At 56.0% G+C, this 25,884-nt stretch overlaps 1 protein-coding gene across 2 annotated transcripts; it reads left to right on the top strand.

Moving 5' to 3' along the window:
* The first annotated feature begins 585 nt into the window (after nt 1-585).
* LOC102933452 (TBC1 domain family member 20) lies at nt 586-25,667 on the top strand. 2 transcript variants are annotated; one of them, XM_037891813.2, is made up of 8 exons: nt 608-712; nt 8,586-8,774; nt 10,183-10,263; nt 11,903-12,089; nt 20,897-20,998; nt 22,391-22,532; nt 23,276-23,460; nt 24,267-25,667. In XM_037891813.2, the coding sequence occupies exons 1-8, from the start codon at nt 640-642 to the stop codon at nt 24,514-24,516; spliced, it is 1,209 nt and encodes a 402-aa protein (XP_037747741.1). In that variant the 5' UTR covers nt 608-639; the 3' UTR covers nt 24,517-25,667. The 2 variants fall into 2 exon arrangements, with proteins under 2 accessions (XP_043394866.1, XP_037747741.1); XM_043538931.1 differs by lacking the exon at nt 23,276-23,460 and having other exon boundaries at nt 586-712.
* Nucleotides 25,668-25,884: the final 217 nt, after the last annotated feature.

Below are 25,884 nucleotides of genomic sequence, written 5' to 3' on the forward strand. Positions count from 1 at the left end.
CCCCACCCCATCTGTGCACCCCCTTCACCCCAGACCTTTTCACCACTCCACACACCTTCACCCCTGCAGACCCCCTCGTGCCTGCAGACCACCTCACCTATGTACCCCCCACCCATGCATCCCCTCCCCTCATCCCCAGACACGACCCCTCACCCCATGCCCCTCACCCCCACAGACCCCATCATCTGCACCATCACCCAGGCAGGCCCCCGCCCTTAGCCTCGCAGACCCCCTCACCCATGCACCCTCTACCCTCATCCCCAGACACCCCACCCCTCCAGACCACCTTACACATGCACCTCCCACCCCTGCATCCCCCCACCCCACACACCCTCCTCCATGCACCCTCACCCTTGCATCCCCACCCTCACCCATGCAGACCCCACCCCATGCCCATGCCCATGCCCCCCGCCCTTCTTTGACACAACCCAAGGCCCTCAGCTCCCCGTGAACTACATTTCCCAGCGCGCCTTGCGCCCCGCCGCCTCTCCCCTCCCACTCCTGGGCCCGGAAGTTGAGCGACGGCGGCTCTGTCCAATGAGCAGCGGAGGCAGCGCCAATGGGGAGGTGGAAGCGGCGGGGGGCGGGCTCTGTCTCCCGGCTGGGGGCGGGGGGGGGCTGTGAGTTGGCTCCGCGGCGATGAGCGGCGGCGGCCCGAGGCAGCGGGGGGGCGGCTCGGCCGAGCGGCCCCCCCCGGGCCGGCGGCGGGGAGGTGAGTGGGGGGCGCTGACCCCTGGGGGGCCCCCGTGCTCTGGGGCGGGGGGAGGTGCTGGGGGGCACAGACCCCTGAGGGGCCCTTGTTCTCTGGGGTGGGGGGAGGTGCTGGGGGGCACAGACCCCTGAGGGCCCCTTGTTCTCTGGGGTGGGGGGAGGTGCTGGGGGGCACAGACCCCTGAGGGCCCCTTGTTCTCTGGGGTGGGGGGAGGTGCTGGGGGGCACAGACCCCTGAGGGCCCCTTGTTCTCTGGGGTGGAGGGAGGTGCTGGGGGGTGCTGACCCCTCAGGGCCCTCTGGGGTGGGGGGGTGTTGCTGGGGGGCACTGACCATTGGGGGGCCCCCATGCTCTGGGGTGGGGGGGAGTTGCTGGGGGGCACTGACCATTGGGGGGCCCCCATGCTCTGGGGTGGGGGGGAGTTGCTGGGGGGCACTGACCCTTGGGGGGCCCCCATGCTCTGGGGTGGGGGGGAGTTGCTGGGGGGCACTGACCCTTGGGGGGCCCCCATGCTCTGGGGTGGGGGGGAGTTGCTGGGGGGCACTGACCCTTGGGGGGCCCCCATGCTCTGGGGTGGGGGGAGGTGCTGGGGGACGCTGACCCCTGGGGGGCCCCTGTGCTCTGGGGTGGGGGGAGGTGCTGGGGGGCGCTGACCCCTGGGGACCCCCATGCTCGGGGGGGGGGAGGGCAGAAGGGGGTGCTGCTCTTTGACATGCTGCAGTGGATATAAACTGGCCATCGAGAAGTTTAGATTTGAAATTAGACGAAGGTTTCGAACCATCAGAGGAGCGAAGTCCTGGAACAGCCTCCCAAGGGGAGCAGTGGGGGCCAAAGACCTATCTGGCTTGAAGACAAAGCTTGATAAGTTTATGGAGGGGATGATATGATGGGATAGCCTAATTTTGGCAATTAATTGATCTTCGACTACTAGTGGTAGATATGCCCGATGGCCTGAGGTGGGATGTTCGATGGGGTGGGATCTGAGTTACTACCGAGAATTCTTTCCTGGGTGTCTGGCTGGTGAGTCTTGTCCACATGCTCGGGGTTTAGCTGATCGCCATATTTGGGGTCGGGAAGGAATTTTCCCCCAGGGCAGATTGGCAGAGGCCCTGGGGGTTTTTGGCCTTCCTCTGCAGCGTGGGGCACGGGTCACTTGCTGGAGGAGTCTCTGAACCTTGAAGTCTATAAACCACGATTTGAGGACTTCGGTAGCTCAGATATAGGTGAGGGGTTTGTTACAGGAGTGGGTGGGTGAGATTCGGTGGCCTGCGTTGTGCAGGGGGTCAGACTAGACGATCATAATGGTCCCTTCTGACCTTAAAGTCTGTGAGTGGGTGTCGCAGGTGAAGCTCCGGCGGTGGGGCTGGGATGGTCCTGGCTGGATGCCCCACCCGTCCCTCTCCTGTGGGGCTGTCAGGACTGTAGGGAGCTATAGACCCCTCCCCCCACGACAGGGCATGATTCAGTGCTAATTGGTGGGGGCTAGGGAGGCACTTCCCCTGGGACAGGCTGTCCCGTGAGTGCCCGCTACTGGCTTCTTGTGTCCTCCTTGGGAGCCGCTGCTGGCCTTGCTTGGGGACAGGGGACAGCCCTTGGGCAGGCCCAGGCTGGGGTTTCTCGCTCTGGTGACTGAGTGCTGTGTTTAGAGCACAGCCCAGTGCTGGGCTGTCTGCCAAGAGGCAGCTCTGGTGACTGGCTGCCCTGTGCCGACGGGAAGCAAGGTGACCTAGTGGGTAGGGCACTGGGCAGGGACTCAGGAGACTTTGGTTCAGTTCCTGACTCTGCCCCTGGCCTGCTGGGTGACCCGGGACAAGTCACTTCCTTGCTCCGTGCCTCAGTTTCCCCATGTGTATAATGGGGATAGTGACCTGGACCCGGTGAAGCGCTGTGAGATCTGTGGATGATAGCTCTAGGAACTGGCATTCTATTATCTGCGGCTTCCCAAAGCTGCCGCAGAGCTAGCGTGTTGTGTCTGACCCCCCTGCCCTTGGCTTGGGAAACGTGCTGCCCCCCGGTTTTGCTTCACCCTTCTGGCCTTGAGGCCTCTTCAGGGCAACTGTGCAGAGCTGCAAAGGGGGTCGCAGGGTCGCATGTGCCCTGCTCCCAGCCTGGTTGGCAGTTCACGATGCAGCTCCCTGGGACGTTCCAGCCACGCTCTTGGGCAAGGGTGGGTCCGTGCTCTCTGCGTGGGGAGGAGGGGAGTTCGGGTGCTTGGGAGTTTCGGCCTCGTTGCTGTGTCTCCTGAGGGAGCAGCCTCGTTCCCTACGTGGCTGCTCTGTGATGGAGGTGGAAAGGCTGTGGCCAGGGAGTGCTGGCAGGACCCCGCCTGTCTCCTTGGGGCTCAGGAAGGAGCTGCGGGAGGAAAGGTGGGTGGCCGTGGCTCGTCGGGCCGACGTGCCTAAGGCCTGTCCGTTTCACAGCCAGCGGCACACAGAGGCGGTTGTGCCAGCGTCGCGTCCGCTGCCTTTGACTGCCCCAGCCCGATGGATCGGGTACCCACTTCGCAGCTGGGTGACCTGGAGGTGACCTTTCAGTGCGGGATGGAGCCGAACCTGCGACCTGCAGGATTGCAGTTGCGCGCTTTAACCCCTCGGCGCCAGAGGGGCGGGGGGAGCTGCCTGGAATACGGGCCAGGGTTGTAATTTCACTGCTGGAAGAGAAACTAAGGGAGGTGCTTTGTGGAACAGCTGGGAGAACCCGCGATGGGAGGGAAGGAGAGCCAGGGTGCACCCAACCAAACAGGTGGAGTGTGCTGAATTGCTGGCTTCTCTTTATAGAGCATTTCTGCTTCCTATCTCTGCATCCCATCGCGCCAGAGGATGCTCCGGACCTGCGCTTAGCTGGGCAGACATGTTGCTGCATAAACTGGTCCCTGGTCCCTGAGCCCTCGACCTCTTGGGGCTCCCTGGGAAGTGTCTGATGCGCTGTGAAGCTCAGGGCCTGACCCATGCAGGTGCTGGTGACGTGCGGCTGGTGTCATAGCCTTGACGCGCCAGCCCTGAACGTTCTGGTTTCTAGTGGTGATTTATGGGAGGCCGGTGATGGGGAAAACGGCGGGGAGTGGCTTCCAAACCCGCTGCGCCTTTCCGCCACGTCTGTGTCCGAGTCTGCTCCCTCCCCTTGTCCCTGGAGCACTCAGTTGGAGGCGTCAGGGCTGAGGTGTGGGGTGACGTTTGCAACGATATCGGTGGTGATGCCATCGCGGGGAGAGGTCTCCAGCCTGGAGCAAGGAGGAGAGAGTCCCTGACGTGGCTTTTGGGGCTGCTGCTCCTAGAATAGTGCGTTCTGCGCTGGCCCCTAGAAAGCCAGCTGCGGGGAATTTGGAGAAGAGCTACAGAAATGCTCAGGGCCTGGAGAGCCAAAGCTGGATGGCCAGATTAAAAGCGCCCCATGTGTCTAGTCCCGCGAAGGCAGCCAACAAGCGGTGAAGGAGGGAGGGAGTGTGGGGAGGAGCAGGGTGGAGTGAGGAGGAAGGGGATGGAGTGTAGGTAGGTGAGATGCATTGAGATGGGAAGTCCTTTCCCTGTGGGAAGGGCTGGGAGCCCCATCGCTGCCCTGCAGTGAGCTGGCTCAGGCTGTGGAGCCCCTCCCCACGCAGGGGAACCCCGTCACTTGGGGTGCCTCAGGCTAGAGGGGCTAAGAGTCTGGAAGGCATCCTCTAGGGAGCGATCCCTGAGCAGGGGATGGCATCCAGCTGCCCTGCTGGACCCTTCCTGCTTGTGTTCACCCCCATCCCGGCTTGTGGCCGCTGCCCGAGCGAGGGCTGCGCAGAAGGGCTACTCCTGGGTCCTGTAGTGGGGTTAGTCATGGGGCCAGGTGCACGGAGGGGAGGGTGACAGCTGCAGAGGGTGGATGTCCCAACATCTGCTTCTCCACCTTCCACTGCCAGCCAGTCCTGTGAGCTGCTGATGCTGCTGGAGCCTGCCGGGAAGTCAGCGTGCTTGTGAAACCCGCCAAGCTGGCTGCATGCGGGTGAGACAGCAGGCTTCACACCAGCCCTGGGACATTGAAGGGAGCCAACCTGCCCCTCGGTAATACCCGGCACTCCCCTGCACCCTCCCCCAACCCTCTTTCTGCTACATCCCTAACATGGCTGGAGCTGCCCCAGTATCCCAGCCCAGGTTGCCCCATTGATTCACACAGTGGCAGGGGGGTAGCCTCAGTACCATTCTTCACCCTGACATTTTGTCTGTCTCTGGATTGCTGCTGCCCATTGAGCCGGACCTTTGTTTCCTGTCCTGCGTGCTGCCCAGGCCCCTTGCCTGAGCCGCTCTGGTTCTGTTAGAGCGGCCCGAGGAGCTCAGGCTAGTCCCTCCAAAGGGGCATTACTGCGCTTTGGTTACAAGTGAATCCGCTGGCCATGGCACTGCTTGGGTCAGTCTCGGAAGCTCCTCAGCCGTCTCCACTCTCGACAAACTAAAATAATTGTGTCTTCTGCAGACTTCCCCTCTCCCTTTCCCAGATCGTTCTGGGCAGGGCTCGGAGCATCCGCCGTTATTATGGATGCCCGACATTTGCCATGATAACACCCTGTTTTCAATTGCTTATAACTTTCCCAGTCTTTAATCGGCTGGGATAAAGCTTTTCAAGCCAGGTGTCTGCCTCAGGCTAATTATTATTATTATTTTATTTTGAAAATTTCAGCTACAGTGGGTCATCCCATGTTACAGTCCTGGCGACTGTGCCTTTGAGAAGCTCTGGCACCTCCATGCTTTGGAGCAGGGACTCGAAATTGGGCGTGGGCCTGGACTTTGCGTTAGGGTGGTGCCTTTTGCCATCCCTGTGTCAATCCGTCCACAGTTGGCCAAGTAACAAGCCTTTGAGAAATTGCAGTTCACACATGCTCCATAGATTCCATCAGCTCTGAGCATGCTCCAGCCCTGAGGCTGGAGAGACCACAACTGGGAGCAGGGGGACTGTCTCCCCTGTGCTCTCAGTGCCCCTACCCCCCAATTCAGTGAACAGGAGGGACCTGCTTTGGGGATGCAGTCAGGGCTGTGTCGTGAAGGCAGCTGCCTCATCTGTTGCAGAAGTTGGAAGGTGTGTAGTGAAGGAGGCAGGGGAATGCAGGCGGAGAGGCTGGTCTCATGGTTAAGGCATTGAATGCTGCCTTGGAGAACTGGATTCTATCCCTCCCTCTGCCACAGAGTTCCTGTGTGCTGCTGGGCAAGTCACTTAAACCAGGCTGTTTACAGGTGGGTGCTAACTGTGTGTGCCTCATTTTCTGGGTGCCCGACTTGAGACCCTGGGGGCTGGTTTGCAGAAGCACTGAGCACTCAACGGGAGCTGTGCTTTGAACATACAAAGTGCTGTTGATGTTAAGTACTCTGAAGAATCAGGTCCTAGATGTCTCAGATTGGCCACCCCAAACTGAATCCCTTTGTGCCTCAGGGCTCCATCTGTAAAATGGGGTGATAGCTGGTTTCCCAGGGGTGTTGCAAAGATAAATTGTTTGTGAAGCACTCGGATGCTATAGTGCTGAAGGCCTTAGAAAAGCCCAAGAGGAAATGAACAATAGCGCTGAAGAGCAGGGTTCAGATGCTGTGGGTGAATAAGGCCTGGGGCTGCACAGTGGCGAATGAGGATAAATGAGCATCATCCATCCTGTGAACTGAATGAGGCAGGAATCCTGGGGAACAAATAGTATCTGATCACATAATTAAGGACTGCATTGTAATGCAGATGCACAAAGGGGGCCGAATTAAGGCTTTTTGTAATTTTTGAGTGCTTGATTTGGCAACCTTAATAATGTCCTTTTTAATGTTGTTTTTTTCCCTGTGTAATGAATACTTAAATACTAGTCCCAGTACAGAACCCAGAATCACCATTCAGGACCAGAGCCCCATTGGCATGGGGCTGCACAGGTCATAGAATCATAGAAGATCAGGGTTGGAAGAGACCTCAGGACGTCACCTAGTCCGACCCCCTGCTCAAAGCAGGACCAATCCCCAACTAAATCATCCCAGCCAGGGCTTTGTCAAGCTGGGCCTTAAAAACTTCTAAGGACGGAGATTCCATCACCTCCCTAGGGAACCCATTCCAGTGCTTCCCACTAGTGAACTAGTGTTTCCTAATATCCAACCTAGACCTCCCCCCCTGCAACTTGAGACCATTGCTTCTTTTTCTGTCATACGCCACCACTGAGAACAGCCGAGCTCCATCGTCTTGGGTACCCCCCTTCAGGTAGTTCTGCTATCAAATCCCCCCTCACTCTTCTCTTCTGCAAACTAAATAAGCCCAGTTCCCTCAGCCTCTCCTCATAAGCCATGTGCTCCAGCCCCCAATCATTTTCCTCGGAGAGAGTCCAGCGGAGGGCAATTTGTCCACATCCCTTCTTAGTGGGGGGACCAAAACTGGACACAGTACTCCAGATGTGGCCTCACCGCTGCCGAATAGAGGGGAATACTCACGTCCCTCGATCTGCTGGCAATGCTCCTACTAATACAGCCCAATATGCCGTTAGCCTTCTTGGCAACAAGAGCACACGGCTGACTCATGTCCAGCTTTTTGTCCACTGTAATCCCCAGGTCCTTTTCTGCAGAAAAGGTCGTCCCTGCCCCAGAGAGCTCACGCACCCTTTGCCCACATACTCCTCCTCATCCTTGTTTTCGGCCTTGGCTAGTTTCTGATTCACCGCAAGATTTTGTGTCTTCCCCTGTCTGCTTTGTTTTCATAGCAACCTCCTGCGAGGGTCTTTGCCAAGGGCTCTCTGGTTCTCTGCTGTTGTGGCCGTGCCTGGACAGCTCGATCAGAGGAGTGGGGCAGCTTTTCTCTTGCAGACCTGCTGGTGGGGACTTGTCCTGTCAGGATCACACAATGGGGTCACCGGCAATAGCAGGGACTGGACTTGGGACCCCGGCGGTCCCATCTGGCCCATGTTCAGCTGGCACAGGGAGCAAGGCTGGCGAGCTTTGGGGTGACCCTTTGTCCCTGGGGCGGCTGTTGCATAGTCTGGATGGCCCCTGGGAAATCTCTGCCGCCTGATGGCAGAAAGGTCCCCTGGGGCCAGAGGACCGGCGCTGTCCACCATGGACTCCATTCAGACTCCCCACTGCTAGGCCATGCAGTACCTTGAGCTGGACTTTGTTCTCTGCGAGACCAGCGGAGGGAGCGGAGGACGGGCCTGCTGCACTCGTGGTAGCCAGTGTGGCTGAGGGGACAAGCTGCAGCGTTCTGTGCTAGCTGGAGTGTCCCCTGGCCTTTTGGCCTCACATCCCCATCTCCGCCCCATGGCCCCACAGCTGTCATTGAGCCAAGCCTTGCTCGTGTCAGACTCTCTCCAGTAAGGAGCCTCCAGTCACTCGCTTCTCTGAGTTCCTTCCAGTTTGTCGCTTTCTTTCTGGGCATGGGGTGGCTGGAACTGGCCACAGTGCCCCAGGTGGGAGCTTCCCCTCTCTGCTCTGCGACTTGGTCCCTGTGCGTGCAGCGCCCACAGCTACGCTGGGCTGCTTGCTCTTGTGATGGGAGACGAAACCAAACTCGTACCTACTCGCTGCCTCTTCAGGAGCTCTGCCTTCCTGCACCCTTGGTCTGTCTCCCCTTGAGCCGCTGGGAGTTTGGCTAATTCACCAGGCTTATTCGTTTGCCTTTATCCTCGTTGAATCTGGCTGCCCCGCTTTCTGTCTCTCCTCTCCCTGGGTGCATCCCACAGGTGGAGTCCCAGGCCCCTCCCCGAGGAGTCTGCAGGCCTAGGTAGGTGGCAGAGCTGAGCGTGTGCCCAGTGCCCCGAGCCCTGGGAGGGGGAAGGATCACGCTGGGTGCTGTAGGGAGGGATTCGAGTGAAGGCTAAGCCAGGAGAAGGATACAGGTGGCGACGGCCAAGCGTGGGGAGCTGGGCAGGGCATAGACGGTGACCATCTCTCTCCTGTTGGCAGAGCTGCTCGGGTCGAAGAGGAAGCAGAAGCTGCTGTTAATCCACCAGGCCCTAACGAGTGACCCTGTGGCTGTGGAGACCCTCCGGGGGGCAGCGGTGAGCGAGGGGGGGCTGCTCACAGATGAGATCCGCAGGAAGGTCTGGCCGAAGCTGCTCAGCGTCAACGTGTACAACCTGCCTCCCAAGCCAGGTAGGGGGCCTCAGCTCCCTGGCGTACAGGGGCGCGTCTGTGCCCCAGGGCCTCGCTGCTGGGCTGGCCAGCACCTTAACAGGCTTCCGGGCACCGGGGGAGAGTTCTGATTGACTGTCACATGAGCGGGAAGTGCTTGGGTCTCACTTGCATGGTTGGTTCTATGCAGAGACACTATAGGCTAGTGGTTAGAACAGGGAACCTAGGAGCCAGGACTCCTGGGTTCTCTCTCCACCTCTGCTGCTGTCGCATCACTTTGCCCCTCTGTTCATCAGCATCCCCTGTGTAATGGGGATCGTATAGATCTCCATGGGGTTAATTCATATTCGTAGCGTGCTTACCTTACATTTCATCCTGCTTGGACGCTGGGAGAGCAGTGCATGCTGGGGCTTGTAGCCCCTGTGGGTGGCACCTCATGATAGACATGGGAGGTTGTGGGCTGGTGTGCCCAGAAGGTGTTTAAATATTTGTGGCTGCTAAGGCTCCCCCTCTCCCCCCCCCCAGCAGTCTCCCTCCTGCAGCCTTTGTCCAGTTTCCCGGGCAGAGGTGTTACCTCCCCCTCCCCGTCCTGGTTCAGGTTACAGGCTCTCAGGTCTCCCATCCCCAGTGAAACTCCCCTGCCACATTCCCAGGTCAACACTCCCCCCTCCCTGCTGCCTCACAGTGGTTCATCGTCATTGTAGTGGGGATAGTGGACGAGAAGCTGCTGACTTCAGACACTGAGCCTGACTGGGGTGCTGACTAATTCTCGCCGCCCTGGGAGTGGAGCTGTGACCCCCATTCTGCACACCCTGAGCCAGGAGATGGACTAATGCCTGAGGAACATGGGGACCGGGCCAGAGACTTGCCCGAGCTCCTGTTAGAGCTGGGGTTAATGTCTGCCTTGTTAGCTCCAGCTATGTGCTCTGCCCACTAGCTGACTGCTCCTCATCTCCTTGGCATGCCCTGGGGCCAGGGTGATGGGCACAGAGCAGTCATTGCCACTGTGACACTGGAACTGCTGCCAGCTCCCTGCTCGCCAGCCCAGTGCTGTATGGGTACCGGCCCTCCATTGAGCTGTCAATCAGAGCTGTCTGCTGGGGGGCATTGAGCAGGGGCCATGTGACTGGCTGGACGTGCCTAACCCAGTGATCCTGTCCTAGAGGGCAAAGGCTCAGACGGGGTCCCCAAGCTCTCACCTCTGCGATGCCAGGCTGAACCAGTCCTTCCAGCCAAGGAGGGATACAGGGAAGCGGGGAGGAGGGGCTGCCTCTGCTATCGTCCTGTTCTTGCAGCGCTTGGGTCTGAGTTGGGGTCCATGCTGCAGACCCCTATGTCAGCCGGGCAGCTCCTCAAGGAGGTATGTGGGACTGCCAGGATTGCTGCTAGCCCTGAGCATGCCCCTGACCCCCCTGGCCTCTCCCCCCAGGCAGGGCTGTCCGCCGGAACCACAAGGACTACACCCAAGTGCAGCTGGACGTGAACCGCTCCACACGCCGCTTCCCCCAAGGTGAGACGTGCCCTGGTGCCGGGCGTGCCTGTGGGCAGCGAGGTTCCCGCAGGCCCTTCCTGGTTTGAAGTGGTGGCAGCTGGGGAGAGCTTTTCTGTGTGCTGGGATCGGGCATTGGTTAGTCCCAGGGGGCAGAGGCCTGATGGCCCCACCTCCCTCCCACGGGAGCTGTGGGGAAGGGTGGCTGGAGTTGCTGGGGGGCAGGAGGATTTGAGGGGAGAAGGGGTGTTTGTTTCCCCTCTCCCCAAAGGCTGCACTGCTGGGATGGAGACCCAAGGCCACCTCCTGCCCAGGGGTGTGTGAGGTGGGGCCAGGTAGCTTTGTAAGGGCGGGGTGGAGCGTTCCCAGAGGCCGTGCTCTCATTCCTTCGTCGGGCTGTTGCTCTCAGCTCAGGGTGGCCAGGGAAGGGTTAAGTGCTTCCCCGCTTCCCCATTGCAAGAGTCAGCGAGGGCCCAGGGCTCCCGACGCCCCTGCAGGCTCCTGAGGCTCGTCCCGTGCACCCGCACGCATGGCTAGGCTCCACAGCGTGTGCCCCTCCTCACCGGGCAGAGCCCAGCCTGGGTCCAGCGCAGCGGGGAACATGCTGCAGGGGGGTCTCCCTGGTAACTGTGTTTTCTTTCTGTCCTGCCTGTTCCTGGCTCTGCCCTGCAGAGCTGGTGCCGGAGGGGAGCCACCTGCCTCGGAAGGTACCTGTGCCCCTCGCTGGATCCTGTGCTCCCCCTCCAAGGTCCTGCCTTAGAACGTCTGCTAACCCAGCCCCGCACCCGAGCGTCTGGCTGTAGCAGCCCCCTGCCCACACCCCTTGCCTAGAGATTCATTCCCTCCTCTCCCTGTCGCTCCTCTGCTGTCTCTGAGGGTGAATCTGGCCAGCCAGGTGCTGGGATATTTGGGGAGGGTTGGTGGGGCACCAGTCTCACCTGGCTTCATGGGGCCAGTGGGGGCCGCTCAGCGGAAAAAGGTGTGAGGAAGCTCCGTGTGCGAGTCAGGCTGGAAGAGCGAAGGGTCCCTGTTCTTTGCTAACAGTTCTCTTCTCAGACCTGACCAACTTACACCATCAAACGCGGCGATCACGCTCCCGCCCCATCTGCACCCCGCACTGGGGCTCGCTGGCCACTCCAGGCCTCTCTTCTTCTTCTCCATAAGCCCGAGCTTGGATGAGGGACTGGCGTACTCAGCAGGATGGGGAGGGACGATACGGGGCCCCCCAGCTCCTAATTGCTGGTTCCAGTCTGCTGTGCTCCTGGCACTCTGGGGGCTGCTGGCTCATGGCCTTGGTGCTAATCCTCAAAGGAAGCAGGCCCGGCTGCAGCAGAGACCACGTCTCCGCTTGGGACCCGCTGAGACAGGGACAGGGCAGCTGGTGGAGCCTGGGTACCTGGGCCCGAGGCACAGCGCACTCGGTCAGGAGGACCTGGCTGGGACCAACGGCCAGAGGGGATTAGAAGGGTCTGCAGTCAGCCCCAGGGAGTGCTGCAGGGGCCTCCTGTCTGACAGTCCTCCCACCACACCCCCTGCTCAAGCAGAGCCAGGGTGGGGAGCTGGAGACTCCAGGGGGGGCCGGCTCTGTGGAGCTGGCTGAGTGGGAGGTGCTGGAGCACTGCACAGTGCCCTGGGGCTCTGACCCTCCGTCTCTGCGCAGGCATGCGGGCCGAGCAGCGCCGGGTCCTGCAGGAGCAACTCATCGACCTCATCCTGCACATCCTGAGGGCTCGCCCCGAGCTGCACTACTACCAGGGCTACCATGACATCGCCGTCACGCTTCTGCTGGTGGCCGGCGAGCGCATGGGCAGCGCGCTGCTGGAGAAACTCTCCACCCACCATCTCAGGTATCAGGCCAACAGAGCTGCCGTGGGGTGGGGTGGGACGTCCCCTCGGCCAGCCTGTGCTTTGGTCTGGGAATCAGTGTGGCACTGCAGGGCACTGTGCCAGCCAGGGACCCCTGGGGCACCAGCCCTGTCCCCTGCGGTGTTCATTGCGGCCCTGGGGGGCTTTGAGCCTGAGTCTCCTGCATTGCAGTGCAGAGCATTAACCACTGGGGCATCAGTCTGGCACTTGAGAGATCTGGACTGGAATCTCACAGGGTCTCCCTGGGACTAGCCGTGCCCCTTCCCCCACACCCGCCAGGCTGGGTTCCCAGAGACAGGCTGCTCCAGCTCAGAAGGGGCATCCCCTGGGGATAGCTCATTGCAGGGAGGGGAGCTGCTGCCGCGGCGCTGGGTCCTCTGGCCCTTGTAGCCGTGTCTGTCTAAGGGCTGTGAGGAAGTCTTGTCTGGGCCTGCTGGGGATCAGCTCCCCAAAACCACCAAGCACTGCCTGCCAGGCCTCCGCAGGCCCCGCTCCCTCCGCAGGGAGCGATAGGCACACGCCCACCCCCGAGTCCTCAGAGCGTCCCTCTGGAGGACCCAGCCCCGAGCCACTGGGCACTCACAGAGTGACCAGCCCTCCTGCCCACACAGAACTCACCAGCTGGTACGGCTCAGCTGAGGGCCAGCACTGTGCTTAGCCCGCAGCACCTGGGTATATTTAGAGTGAAAACAAGAATAAGTTTATCATCAAAGACAGAGATTCAGGGGACAGCAAGTAAGAATATTGGAAACAAACGGTTGCATGAAAAACAGTATCACAGCACAGTTCCTAGAGACTGCACTTAGCGACCAGGTTACCCTCCTGTCTACAGCAGCTTATCTCGTCCAAGGTTCTCGCCAGCGTTTTCAGCCAGGCCTGGTTGAGACCCCGCTGTCATGAAGCAAATCGCTGCCTGTTTACTTCCCAGGCAAAGGATGCCAGGGTGTCGTCTTTGTCCCCCAGATGTCCTAGAGAGCAAAGCTTCGAGGTGCATTTTAAGATGATAACAGCCAGACTGGGTCAGACCAAAGGTCCATAGAATCCTAGAATACCAGGGTTGGAAGGGACCTCAGGAGGTCAGCTAGTCCAACCCCCTGCTCAAAGCAGGACTGATCCCCAGTTTTTGCCCCAGATCCCAAATGGCCCCCTCAAGGATTGAACTCACAACCCTAGGTTTAGCAGGCCAATGCTCAAACTACTGAGCTATCCCTCCCCCCAGCCATCTAGCCCTGTAGCTTGTCTTCAGACAGCGGCCAGTGCCAGGGGCTCCAGAGGGAATGAACATAGCTGCCACTTGCTTCCTCCTGTTACTTTTCTCTCTCTGACGGTTTCCCGATCCTGCATTAGCATTCGGCTCGGATCGATGAGGTTGTGAACCAGACGCTGCTTAAAGTACATGAAAACAGCCTGCTAGAGAAACATTCCTTATCTGACTGAAAACCTGCTTTTTCACCTCTGCCAGTGGCTCGTCTCTAGACACAGCCCTTAAGAGCGTACCCCCACACGCAGCATCTGTGCATGCATTTTGCAAGGATATTGATATGAGTCAACAGTGTGCCCTTGTTGCCAAGAAGGCCAATGGCATTTTGGGATCTATAAGTAGGAGCATTGCCAGCAGATCGAGGGACGTGATCGTTCCCCTCTATTCGACACTGGTGAGGCCTCATCTGGAGTACTGTGTCCAGTTTTGGGCCCCACACTACAAGAACGATGTGAAAAAATTGGAGAGAGTCCAGCGGAGGGCAACAAAAATGATTAGGGGACTGGTACACATGACTTATGAGGAGAGGCTGAGGGAACTGGGATTGTTTAGTCTGCAGAAGAAAAGAATGAGGGGGGATTTGATAGCTGCTTTCAACTACCTGAAAGGGGGTTCCAAAGAGGATGGATGACAGAAGGAGGAGTAATGGTCTCAAGTTGCAGAGGGGGAGGTTTAGGTTGGATATTAGGAAACACTTTTTCACTAGGAGGGTGGTGAAGCACTGGAATGCGTTACCTAGGGATGTGGTGGAATCTCATTCCTTAGAGGTTTTTAAAGGTCAGGCTTGACAAAGCCCTGGCTGGGATGATTTAGTTGGGGATCGGTCCTGCTTTGAGCAGGGGGTTGGACTAGATGACCTCCTGAGGTCCCTTCCAACCCTGATATTCTATGATTCTATGATGACTGGTGCAGCAGTGACTTTTATTTGAGACCTCTGTGACCCGTAGCGAAGGGTCCCCTCTTCTTTCCAAACAAGTCTCTTCTCAGACCTGACAAACTTGCTATACCAAACGCCTGTCTTGCAGGGTATTTATCCGTGAGGGGTATATGGCAAGCTTGTAATTTACCACGCCTCATAATCCTTGTGAGGAGTATATACGAGTAATACTTAGGGACTAATGTAACTCTATTGACTGTGTGCTTTATGGGCTTGGAGAAGAAGTTACTCACCAGGGGATAATGTGTCTTGGTGACGGCCCACTCAAGCAGGAGGGAGTTGTCATCGCTCCCTGGTTAGCTGGTGATGTACTGCAAGGCTCAGTTGTCAGCCTTGGGATGGAGCAAGGCTAATCGATGGAAACCATCAGAGACAATTGCAAACAATCAACCACTTGGAGGTAAAAAAGGAACAGGATCGCCCTGTGTGAGTAAAGACAATAGACTGTCACTGTAACACGTAGTGCGGGAAGGGCCTCTGGATTAATTCACTGAGGAAACATCTTGTGGAGGTGGGGTGTTTTTTGAATGTTTGGATGCTGGTTCCCAGGAAGCCAGCTGTCTCTGTGAGGAGACTGAACTTTGGAGCATGGGAGCAGCCTATTGTATTAGGCAGGAAAGGTAACTGTTATTACGTGCAGACCCACATGCACGTTTTGTGGTTTGGTTTTGTACAGTCATCGTTTGTTTCCATCACTTTCTCGTGTTCTTAGTTGAATCTCTGTTCTTTCCTAAATAAACCTTCGTTTGTTTCATTATAAGCAGGGTGGATTTGATTTAAATCAAATTGATTTTTATATCACAAGTCAGGAAGACTCGATTTAATCATGGATTTCTACATAAATGTCCATTCTTGTTGGTTGTTATAACCTTAATACATATTCTTCACAACTCAGAGAGAGACGTAGGTTTCATTTTTAGAAGGTACACACTTTTAAAGTGATTTATTTTGAAAACTTTTCAGATGAGTTTTACAGCTATATCAGAAAATGAATGATTGTTTGGTTATTTCATTTACCAAAGGTAACTGAGGCTGATGTTTATGAAGTCATTGGGAGGTGAACTATCTCCAATCCAACAGGTTAATCATTAATATTTGGAGGATTTTCTTGCCATGCTGTATTAGGAGGAGAACATCACCAGACAGACATTTAAATTGTTTTATTTCACTAAAACAACAGTGTTATGTATTCTGGATTTTTTTTCTTCAACAGCAAAGATAAATATTTTAACAAAACAAGTATATGAATTTTTGAATTTAGTTAAACCTTCACTTTTTTTTAAAATCAGGTTTGTTTTTAAGTAAAATAGTTCAATGAAATATTTAAAAAAAAAAAACCTAACCCAAAAATTAACTCGACTGTGTCAGCCAGGTCAACATGAGAAACTTAAAATATTGGCTTCAGCAGCTGACTCAGTCGTCTTCACCTTCATTTTCCTGTCTGTTCATAATCTGGAAAAGAAAACCAAGCTTTCCTGCTTCTTCAGGTCCCAAACGACTTCTCAATTTGGAATGAATTAGTCCAAAGGAAGAAAATATTCTTTCTACACCAGCAGAAGAAGCTACTGCTGGTAAAAGTGAGATGATCACTTCAACAGTCTCTGAATCCAAGTGCTTAAGTGACGTCCACCAGTTCCCTGCTGTGACTTTCTTTAAAACATCATCAGCAAACATATATTTATTGAATGGTTCACCCTTCGCTCTGAAGTTTATTATAATTGGCATTATGGAGGGATGATTGCTGGATGTCCATGTCGTCGCCAACTCCTCTTCTTCAGCAGTTAAGGTTTGACCCTGGTACCCAGTATTGAGACTACTTGCAAGAAAATGAGCTGGGGATGGTGCTTGTCCCATCTGTTTTTTTAATGCTTGTAATTTAACTCTGTCATTGCATATTTCTCTATTTTAAGATCTCACTCGGTTCCTTCCGGATTTCAACAGCATCTGCAATAAAACAGCGATTTCCCTGCATTTTGTTCAAGGCCCCGGAAACAGGCTTCAGGGTGCTCAGCATGTGTTCAACTTTTCTCTTAAGCCCAATGTTCAGAACTTTGGCTGTGACAGGGCCATCTATTTTTTCACGATTTTTTTCACAAACTGTCATCGGATTAGGCCAGTTCTTGTTACGGTGCTCAGAACAGTCCATGACTGAGTTCCATCGCACGTCTTGTGCGAGAGTGAGCTTGGTTCCTCCTACTCTTTTCAGAGCAGCTGCTGCAAAGTGGTTGTTACGGAAGTATTTTGCAATTTCAACTTTTATTTCTGGAACACTGACGTCTTTGGCTAGGAGGTGCATCAAACGAGCACTGCAGCCGTATGCTATTAGCTTCTCTCTTCTAAATAATTTCTTCTCATCTTGGATACATTTGCAGCATTGTCTGTGACCAAGCTGAGTAGTAGACATTTGAATTTTTTTTTCAGTTTGTTTTACTGCTACTTCTTGTAAGTATTCTGCTGTGTGAGCATTTCCTGATTGATCAATTGTTTCTGTAAGGAAGACATTCCCTTCTTCTGTTGTCACACACGCACATACAAAGGATCATTGTGGACATTGCTCCACCCATCAAGACTCACGTTAACAATTTCACCGTCTAGGTTTTTGGCACACTGCTCAGTTTCTCTTTCAGACACTTTATCCAGCAATTTTCTTGCAACTTCTGCTGTGTTGGGTGGAGTGTACAGACGCTTCCCTACTTACGCAATCGTTCCGTTCCGAAAAGCCTTACATAAAATTCGGGTTATGCAAGTTGGAAACGTATATTGTGCAAGCATAAAAAACAATTACAACAAAAATATTGCATTTACCTTAATCCTATTGTTATCCTGGCACACTGAAGGCTGAATTTTGGTGGTGAATGACAATGGGCTTAATTTGTAGATGAGGAAGGAGAGGAGGAGACAGGCATTACATCATCGGGGTCTTTAGAAGGGGCTTTGGAGGTGGAAGGCTGTGGAGATATGGACATTGCAGACCTTTCAACCTTCCTTACAAACTTATTGAGAGATGACTGGATAGTGGCCTTTTTCTTCTCTTCATATATCTGTCTGTGACAGGCCAGCGTTTCGTCAATGCCTCTGTTCGCTTTCAAGAATCGTGAGGAATTGGGGTCTATCTTCTCAAACCTTGCCATTGCAGAGTCAATCTCACAAAATGCAAGTGCCATCTCCTGGGTGTTGAAGTGTCGTGGCTCTTCTACTTCTTCAACTTCTTCCTCTGCTTCAAATTCCATGAGATCCTCATTGGATAATTCAGCTCCATGGGATTCGATAAGCTCATCCACACCCCCAACGTCAGCCTCCAGCTCAAGTTGCTCGGCAAGCTTCACAATGTCATCTGCCACCTCCTCCAAGATTTCCTCTTTTTCGAACCCTTTAAAGCTGTGTACGAACTGTGGGCATGCTTTCTTCCATGCGGCATTCAAACAAACTTGGGTAACCCCTGCCCAGGCCTTAGCAATGTTTAGGATGGCTTGGTAAATGTTATACAATTCCCAAAAATCGCGTAAAGTCTTGCCAGTCTCTCTGTCAGTTGCTTCTACTGCCGGTGCAAATGTTCTTTGTAGATAATAATAGGCTTTAAAATTTGCAAGGACCCCCTGATCCATGGGCTGTAGAATCGAAGTCATGTTAGGAGGCAGAAACACGACTTTTACATTAGGGTGAAAGTTGTCTAAATGTGCGGGATGTCCAGGAGCATTATCGACGATAAGCATAATCTTGAATGGGATGTCGTTTTCTCTGCAGAATTTTTCCACTTCGGGGATAAACAAATGTATAAACCAGTCTTTGAAAAGTGCCATTGTGATCCAAGCCTTTCGATTTGAACGGAAATGAACTGGAAGGGTAGCCTTACTTATGCCTTTAAACACACGGGGATTTTCTGAATGATAAACAAGCAATGGTTTCAATTTGCAATTTCCAGCAGCATTATCTCCAAGCAAAAGTGTTAGCCTATCTTTCACAGCCTTAAACCTGGCATTGTCTTTTCCTCTTTTGAAATGTTTGCTCTGTCTGGCATTTTTTTCCAAACAGTCCAGTTTCATCAACGTTAAAGATTTGCTGGGCTGTATAACCACATTCTTCTATAAGTTTTCGTAACACTTTGGGATACTTTTCAGCTGCTTTTGTATAGCACTAGCAGCCTTACCACTCTCTTCTACATTGTGAAAATTTGCACGTTGTTTAAATCTATTAAACCACCCATGACTAGCCACAAACTTTGCGTTCGGATCACTGTATTTTCCCTTTATGTCTTCGAAAATACTCTTAGCCTTCGCTTGAATATCCATGAAGCTAAGCGACACACGTTTTTGAATCTGATCTTCCATCCACATTGTTAATAACTTTTCCATTTCGTAGATAGCTCCAGAACGCTGCTTTGTTATGACTGTTGATTTTAAAGGAGCAGAGCCTTTCACATGCTCTTTTATACGTGCACTATCATTCAAAATACTTTTCACGGTTGAGGTAGCCAAATCGAGTTCACGAGCAATTGACGGCAGGCTTTGTCCGCCTTCATACTTTTTCACTATTTTCATTTTCTGCTCTAAATCAATCTTCTTTTGCTTATGAATTGGTCCTGCACTCTTGCTATCATTTGGTCGCTTTCCAGGCATGATTTGAATGAAATAATAGGGTGAAATAACAGAAATACAGTATCACTGAAATAACACGAAGCTGTGAGAGCGCAAAGCCTTCCCTTGTAGGAGATGCTGCTGCTGTATTCCTCCACACTACAGTACTTTGCATTTCCATAAACTACGCAATATTTTCCGCAACTTGAAAATTTTATTTATGCCTTATGGGACTTTTTGCGTAAGGTCGAATTTGTGTAAGTCGGGTCTTGCGTAACCCAGGGAGCATCTGTCTCCTGGTCTTAATGACTGAACCATGTTAATGAAGTGTGGGTTCTCAATCATACGGAAAGGAGAGTTTGTTGTGTAAACAAATCGGGCAATTTTTTTATCAATTACCTCTTTTTGTAATCTGTTGGTTCTTATCACTAACTTATCTATGGTTGTTTCTGGACGATGGAGATTTTTTTTTCTTTTTGCTATACTGTAGCTGTGTGACATGCATGATGTGACTGAAACACTGTCGTTGGCAGAGAACTCTGAAACTATAGAAAATGATGGTGATCTTGAAGGTGGAGAGTCTTCAGAATCCTGTATGTTGAGGATGGATTCTCCTAAACAAAATAAGTCAATGCAGTTATTTAATTATTACCATACTGTTCATTTAGTGTTTGTTACTCATTGCATTCGCTGACACTCAGCACTACTGTAAAGGTGAAATTGTAAAAGGAAGATCTGCCTATTTCAGCTCTTTATTTTTTATCACAGCTGCATCTAAAATGACAGTACCATAGAGTAACAGCTGTATTTTTTGCTCAAATATGAGAATTCAAGAATAGTCCAGAAGGAAGACAGGCCGTCCTTAAGAGAGAAGTATGAAATAAAAAAGTTTACCAACCTGAAGATCCTGCATGTTCAGACACGTTCCTTTCATCATCTTCAATGCAGCTTCCTCCTGAGAAGGAATACTTCTCCTGAAACTTCTCCTGATGTTGTTTCATTCAGACAAGCCTAATCCCTGTCCTTCTACACGCTGTTTGCATTTTGCATGCATGCCTGTCTTAGCCACAGGTAGAGGAACTTCATTCAAATATTCCCAAACTGGGTCTCTTTTACAGCCTGATGCCATTATAGGTTTTCCCTTCTAGTGAGAGAATGGTCTGGTAGATCTCAAATCAATGAAGGCTACACTCAGAAAGACCTCGAGCCTTCTGGAATATGCTGCTCAGATAGTTTTACTTTTGTTTCTGCTGCCTGTCCCTCCCTTCTCATATTTATCTCTGGACTTTTTCTCCTTGTCCAGATCTGTTCCACCCCCAACAATCTTCTATTCATTGAACTTTTTGAAACGTTGCCCTTTTAAAGAGAGGTAAGGGATTGACTCTGTGTACACAAATTTGCTGATGGACAATAGGGTTGAGCTCTGTTATTTCTCACCTCTATATTTTATTTATTTATTTATTTAAAAACATTTTTGCTGTTAACAAGCATGTTATCTCCGGAGACACAAATCCACAGTTTGAGAACTGCTAAACTAAGCATCTCTGATGGTATCTTCCAGTCTGAGCAGTGAGTCCTATTAGGTAGATAGGAAGATTTACCCTAAATAATCTATACAGAAGCCCCTGGAACCCCATCAGATTGGGTCCCTAATCCATGAACTATTGGAACTCATTTACAAAACTTTTCTTAAACATTACGTGAATATATTGTCTCAAACTATAGAATTAGAATTTATAATCCTATAATCCATGATATATTTGAGCTATAATGTATCTTAATTAAAACTATCTTTAGGTAGGTTTTTTCCTCAAAAAACATTTCATCAAAAAAATCTGATTTTTTTTTTTTTTTTTAATCATTGATTTTTATCCACCCTGCCTGCACTACAGTGCAGGGAGGAGCAGGGAGGCTCCCGGTCGCAGCATGCACTGAGTGAGGGCGTGGTGATCACGCCCGTCCGCACTCCTGGTGCCTCGCTGGGGACACCCTCTTCTAACCTCTCCCCGTCCGCAGGGACTTCATGGACCCCACCATGGACAGCACCAAGCACATCCTGAACTATCTCATGCCCATCCTCCAGCGGGAGAGCCTCCGCCTCCATGACTTCATGCTGAGGTACCATCAGTCGTGGGGCTGGGCTGGGGGCAGGCAGGGGCTGTGCGCCGTGCAACTCTGCCTCCTTCCCAGGCCCAGCAGCAACATGATTCACCTGCCCAGAGCCCACCCCTCTCCACCCCCACCCCCCAAGATGGGCCCAGGATGGAAATAATTGGGTTGGGTCCTGCAGGTTGGGAGGTATCAACTGGTTGGGTGTGGGGGAGGAGCCTGGGGCTGCAGGGGCTGTGGGTCGGGATTGGAGGGTGGGGGGGGGGGACTGCAGGTGGGGGTTGGGACGGGGGGCTGCGGGTTGGGGCAGAGGGTTGGGATTGGGGGCCGGGGGTGGAGGACTGTGGGGCAGTGAGCTGCAGGTTGGGGTTGGGACGGGGGGATGTGGGGTGGGATTGGAGGCTGTGGGTAGGGTTGGGGGCAGGAGGCTGTGGGGCAGTGTTGGGGGGCTGTGGGGCGGGCGTGAGGGACTGTGGGGCTGAGACCTGCAGGTTGGGGTTGGGATGGGGGGCTGTGGGTTGGGATTGGGGGCAGGGGGCTGTGGGGCAGGGTTGGGGGGCTCTGGGGTGGGATTGGAGGGCGGGGGGCTGTGGGGCCAGACTGGGGGATGGGAAACTGTGTGGTGGGATTGGGAGATGGGTTGAGGGGCTGTGGGTCAGGGTTGGGAGATGGGGAACTGTGTGGCGGGGTTGGGGGGGGCTGCGGGTTGGGAGCAGGGGGCTGCGGGTAAGGGTTAGGGGGTGGGGCAGGAGGCTGCGGGTTGGAGGCGGGGGACTGCGGGTAGGGGTTGAGGTTGGGGGTGGGTTGGGGCAGGGGGCTGCGGGTAGGGGTCGGGGTTGGGGGGCGGTGGGTTGGGGGATGGGGCAGGAGGCGGCGGGTTGAGGTGGGGGGTGGGGGCCTGCCGGTCAGGGGTGGGGGGAGGTGGATCAGGGTTGCGGGATGGGGCAGGAGGTTGGGGGCAGGGGGCTGAGGGTAGGGGTTGAGGTGGGGGGTGGGGGGCTGCGGGTCAGGGTTGGGTTAGGGTTAGGGTCAGGGTTGCGGGGCAGCGGGTCGAGGTTGGGGGATGGGGCAGGAGGCTGCGGGTTGGGGACGGGGGGGCTGCGGGTCAGGGTTGGGGGATGGGGGATGGGGCAGGAGGCTGCAAGCTGGGGGTGGCGGGTCAGGGTTGGGGGATGGGGCAGGAGGCTGCAAGCTGGGGGTGGCAGGTCAGGGTTGGGGTGCAGCGGGTCGAGGTTGGGGGTCAGGGTTGGGGGCAGCGGGTCGAGGCTGGGGGATGGGGCAGGAGGCTGCAAGCTGGAGGCGGCAGGTCAAGGCTGGGGTGCGGGGGCGGCACTGGGGGTGGGTATTGGCAGGATGGAGACGGTCAGCGTCTGAGCAGGACCCTCTCTCCCGTGTCTGCAGAGCGGAGGTGGGGACGATCTTTGCCCTGAGCTGGCTCATCACGTGGTACGGCCACGTCCTCACCAGCTTCCCCCACGTCCTGCGGCTTTACGACTTCTTCCTGGCCTCGCACCCGCTCCTGCCTGTCTACTTCGCTGCCGCGGTACGTCCGCCTGCAGTCCCCAGCCCAGGCTCCCCGCCCCAGGGAGCGGAATTGGGAGGGAGTCCTGTCCCCTGGCACCCCGCTTCCATGGGGGGCTTAGCAGGGGAAGGTGACCGGCCGCCAGCCTGCCTCCCCCGCTTCCAAAGCCAGAAGGGCCCATTGCGATCCCCCAGCCCGACGTCCCTCGAACGCAGGCCGGGGAGCGCAGCTCTGTCCCCTGGCCCATCTCACAAGCTGAGCCGGCCGGGATGGGTCCGTAGCTGGATGGGAGACGGCTGAGTTGCTGGAGGGAGGGGGTGAGTGACTCGGAGGGGGAGCCAGCGCTGAGCCCAGCGCCCCGGTGTGGTGCGAGGTCCCTGTGCCTTTACTCCTGGCCACTGATGATCCTCTGGCACGTTTAGCCAGTTGAGTTGCTTAACGTGGAGTCCCAGCCCAACTCCCAGGAGGGTGACTGTGCTCTGTGGCTCGCAGCTCCCCCTGCAACTTCACTTGGTCACGGGGTTCTCTTTTACTTCCTGTCTCAAACTGGTGTGCACTGTCCCAGTTCACTGCGAAACAGCTGCTGTGCTCCACCCCAGAGGTGGCTGTTTTGTCAGAGGCGTGGTAAGGTGCTGGGCATGGTGTAAAACCTAGAACCGTCTGACCGGGGCGTGGCAGGGGCAGCCCACGGAGAGCCCTTGTCGGGGCTGGGGGTTATTGCAGGGGCACATGTCCCATGTAACCATGGCGCGCTCTCCCGGCAGATCGTCCTGCACCGGGAGGAGGAGGTGCTGGCGTGTGACTGCGACATGCCCAGCGTCCACCAGCTTCTGTCCCAAATTCCCCAGAACCTTCCGTACGAGAGCCTCATCTCCCAGGCCCTCCAGCTCTTCCAGCGCCACCCGCACACCGAGCTGGCCAAGCAGGCGGCTCTGCAGCACCACAAGAGGTGAGGGAGGACAGGGCTGCGGGGGGAGCGGGAGGCCAATTGCTTCTGGACCTGCACCCGGCCCCCAGTGGTCTCCTAGGTGTGGGGCTGCCCTGGGCCCTGGCAGGAGTGTCTGGTTAAAGGTGCAGCTCTTCTCTTTCCTTGCCATGTAGCTGGCTGCCCCACTCCCCGACCATCCCTGCTGCCAGGGGCCAGGGTTCCCAAACGCCTTGTCGATTTTCCCTCTGCCCTTGGAGCAGTGAGAAAACCAGGCGGTCTGGCCAAGCTCTCAGGCATGCTGGCCGCTGCAGTGGGGGGACTGGGCACCCCTCTTAGCTCATGGTGTCTGGCAGGCTGGCGGTGAGCTTGTCCCACTCCGCTGTCGCACACGTCCGGCCAACCCCCCCCATGCAGCCCTGGGGCTGAGCGGCTCCGAGACTACGGCACAGGCTGGCGCTGCCGGAGCGGAAGGCCCCTGGCTGTGGGAGGACGAGCACGAATGGCTTTTCTGTGGGTCTCCAGCCCCTAGGCAGCGAGGTAATGGCGGACATTGGAGCAGGTCTGATTCCCTCCCACCCAGGGCAGTAACCCAGGGTGTCCAGCTCGGCAGAGCCGAGGGCTGCACTGGGGGTTGCGCTCAGAGATGCCCCCCGCCGCCTTCTCTTAACATGGCAGTGCAGCCGAGGAGGACAGGTCCCCCCATGCAGCCTGGGAAGAGAGTTGCCCTCGCACCTCGGCATTAGGGGGCAGAGCCCCAGCCGGGCCCTGGCCAACCCTGCATGCCACTCCTCCCTGTGCTAACCAGCTCCCTCCCCGTCTGTTCCCAGCATCTCCATAGGCACCTTCACCGCCTTCCAGCTGGCCGCCTCCCACCAGCGCCCGGACTCCGTGCTGCGCAGCCAGCGGCAGCAGGATGGCGCCCATGCCGAAGCTGCTGCTCTCCTGCCCGCGGCCGGGCACAGCCCGCTGGTGAAAGCGGCCGTGTGGGGGATTTCGGCCACGCTGGGGGCGGCGGCTCTGGCCGTCACACAGACTGCCCTGGAGTGGGCACCGGAGTTCTTACTGCAGCTCTTCTAGTGCCCGGCAAGCCAGCCAGGACCTGGCGTGGACACCAGGCCCTGGAGCCACAGCCCTTTGGTGGGGGGGCCGCCCCCGTCTTAATTTATTGGACTGTCTCAAACGCCAGGGCAGCCGAGCTCCGACAGGCTGCCCCCAGCTCAGAGCGGCCAGTAGCCAAAGCACTAGCCACAGCGGCACAGAACTGGGCCAGGCCTTTCCTGCTGCCGCCTGAGCCATTCGTGGCCTCCAGCGGGGAGGGCTGGGGTTACACCCCGGCCGAGAGCTGGGACTCGACCGCTGGGTCTCTCCTAGGGCTGTGGCAGGCCCAACCCCAGCTCTCTTGTGGAAGCGTAGAACGGTGACCTCGGGGCGCTTGCAGGGGAACAGAGCACTAATCCCCAGGCCCCCCCCCATGGCCCCCGAGAGTCTTCCTAGGTCCCTTTCCCAGCCTCTGCACCGTGGGGCTGTGCTGGTGCACGTGGGGTGGGAGTTTGCTAAGTACCAGCTGCCTGCGTGTTTGTGCACAGGACACAGGGAGAGAGCCGTCCCCCCCGGAGGGGCCAGGCAGCCCTTCCTCCGCTAGCAGGAGGGTGCGAGCGGCTGGGGGCTCTGCGGGAAGCGCTGTCCCAGCAGAGTGGTTGGGGGGTGCTGCGGGCCGGGGCAGGCTGCGAGGAATGGCGGCAGGCAGGGATCACTAGAGGAGGGAGGGCGCCCAGGCCTGAGCGGATCCTGGAAGGCAGCGAGGAAGGGTGCCCCGCCCAGGCTGTGCCAGGGGAGAGGCCTCGCCTAGATTGCTGCTTCTCTCCTGCTGCCGGCGTTGCACCCAAGGTCCTCTTGGCATCTCCTCTGTACCCACCCTCTGCTCTTGCCTCGGCCCTGCCAGCCCGGCCCCTCCGCCCAGCATGGAGGGACACTGTGCCCAGAGTCTGGGGCAGGCTCTTTTCTCAGGGCTTCGACTTTAGTTCTTCCACATAAAGCACCTGCAGCACATCAGCTGTCCCTTCCCCCAGCGCTGGGAAAGCAGCCAGTCGCCCGCCTCCCCCTGCCAGTCCCCAGAGGTGGCAGCAGCAAGCGGGGCAGGCTGGGCTCCCCCGCTGCAGGGTGCTGCCTGGGAAAGGCTCAGCCTGGGGCACACTGGGTATGTGTGTGAATAAAGTGTGTGAGCCTGGCCCCCTGTGTCTCATTGGCTGGGGGCAGGGGCGGGTTTGGGGGAAGCAGTTCCAAGGGTTCGAGCCGGGGGTGTGGGTGCAGGAGGGCTGGGTTCTGCTCTCCCCTCACAGCCTCTGCAGCTGGGCAGAGCAAGAGGCCGCACGGCCAGCTTCCATGGGTGCTTGGGTTAGGGGAGCTCAGTGTGAGCCCCCCAGGCTCGATTTCCTGGGGGCTAAG

This window comes from Chelonia mydas, chromosome 2 (genome assembly GCF_015237465.2).
Source record: "Chelonia mydas isolate rCheMyd1 chromosome 2, rCheMyd1.pri.v2, whole genome shotgun sequence".
Classification (NCBI taxonomy): domain Eukaryota; kingdom Metazoa; phylum Chordata; order Testudines; family Cheloniidae; genus Chelonia; species Chelonia mydas.

Excerpts from the sequence above, each read along its gene's own strand:
- LOC102933452 (XM_043538931.1), top strand. The coding sequence starts at position 640 with ATGAGCGGCGGCGGCCCGAGGCAGCGGGGGGGCGGCTCGGCCGAGCGG. Across the intron at positions 8,775-10,182 it reads CAACCTGCCTCCCAAGCCAG|GCAGGGCTGTCCGCCGGAAC; the intron begins GTAGGGGGCCTC and ends CTCTCCCCCCAG. Across the intron at positions 20,999-22,390 it reads CTCCATGACTTCATGCTGAG|AGCGGAGGTGGGGACGATCT; the intron begins GTACCATCAGTC and ends CCGTGTCTGCAG.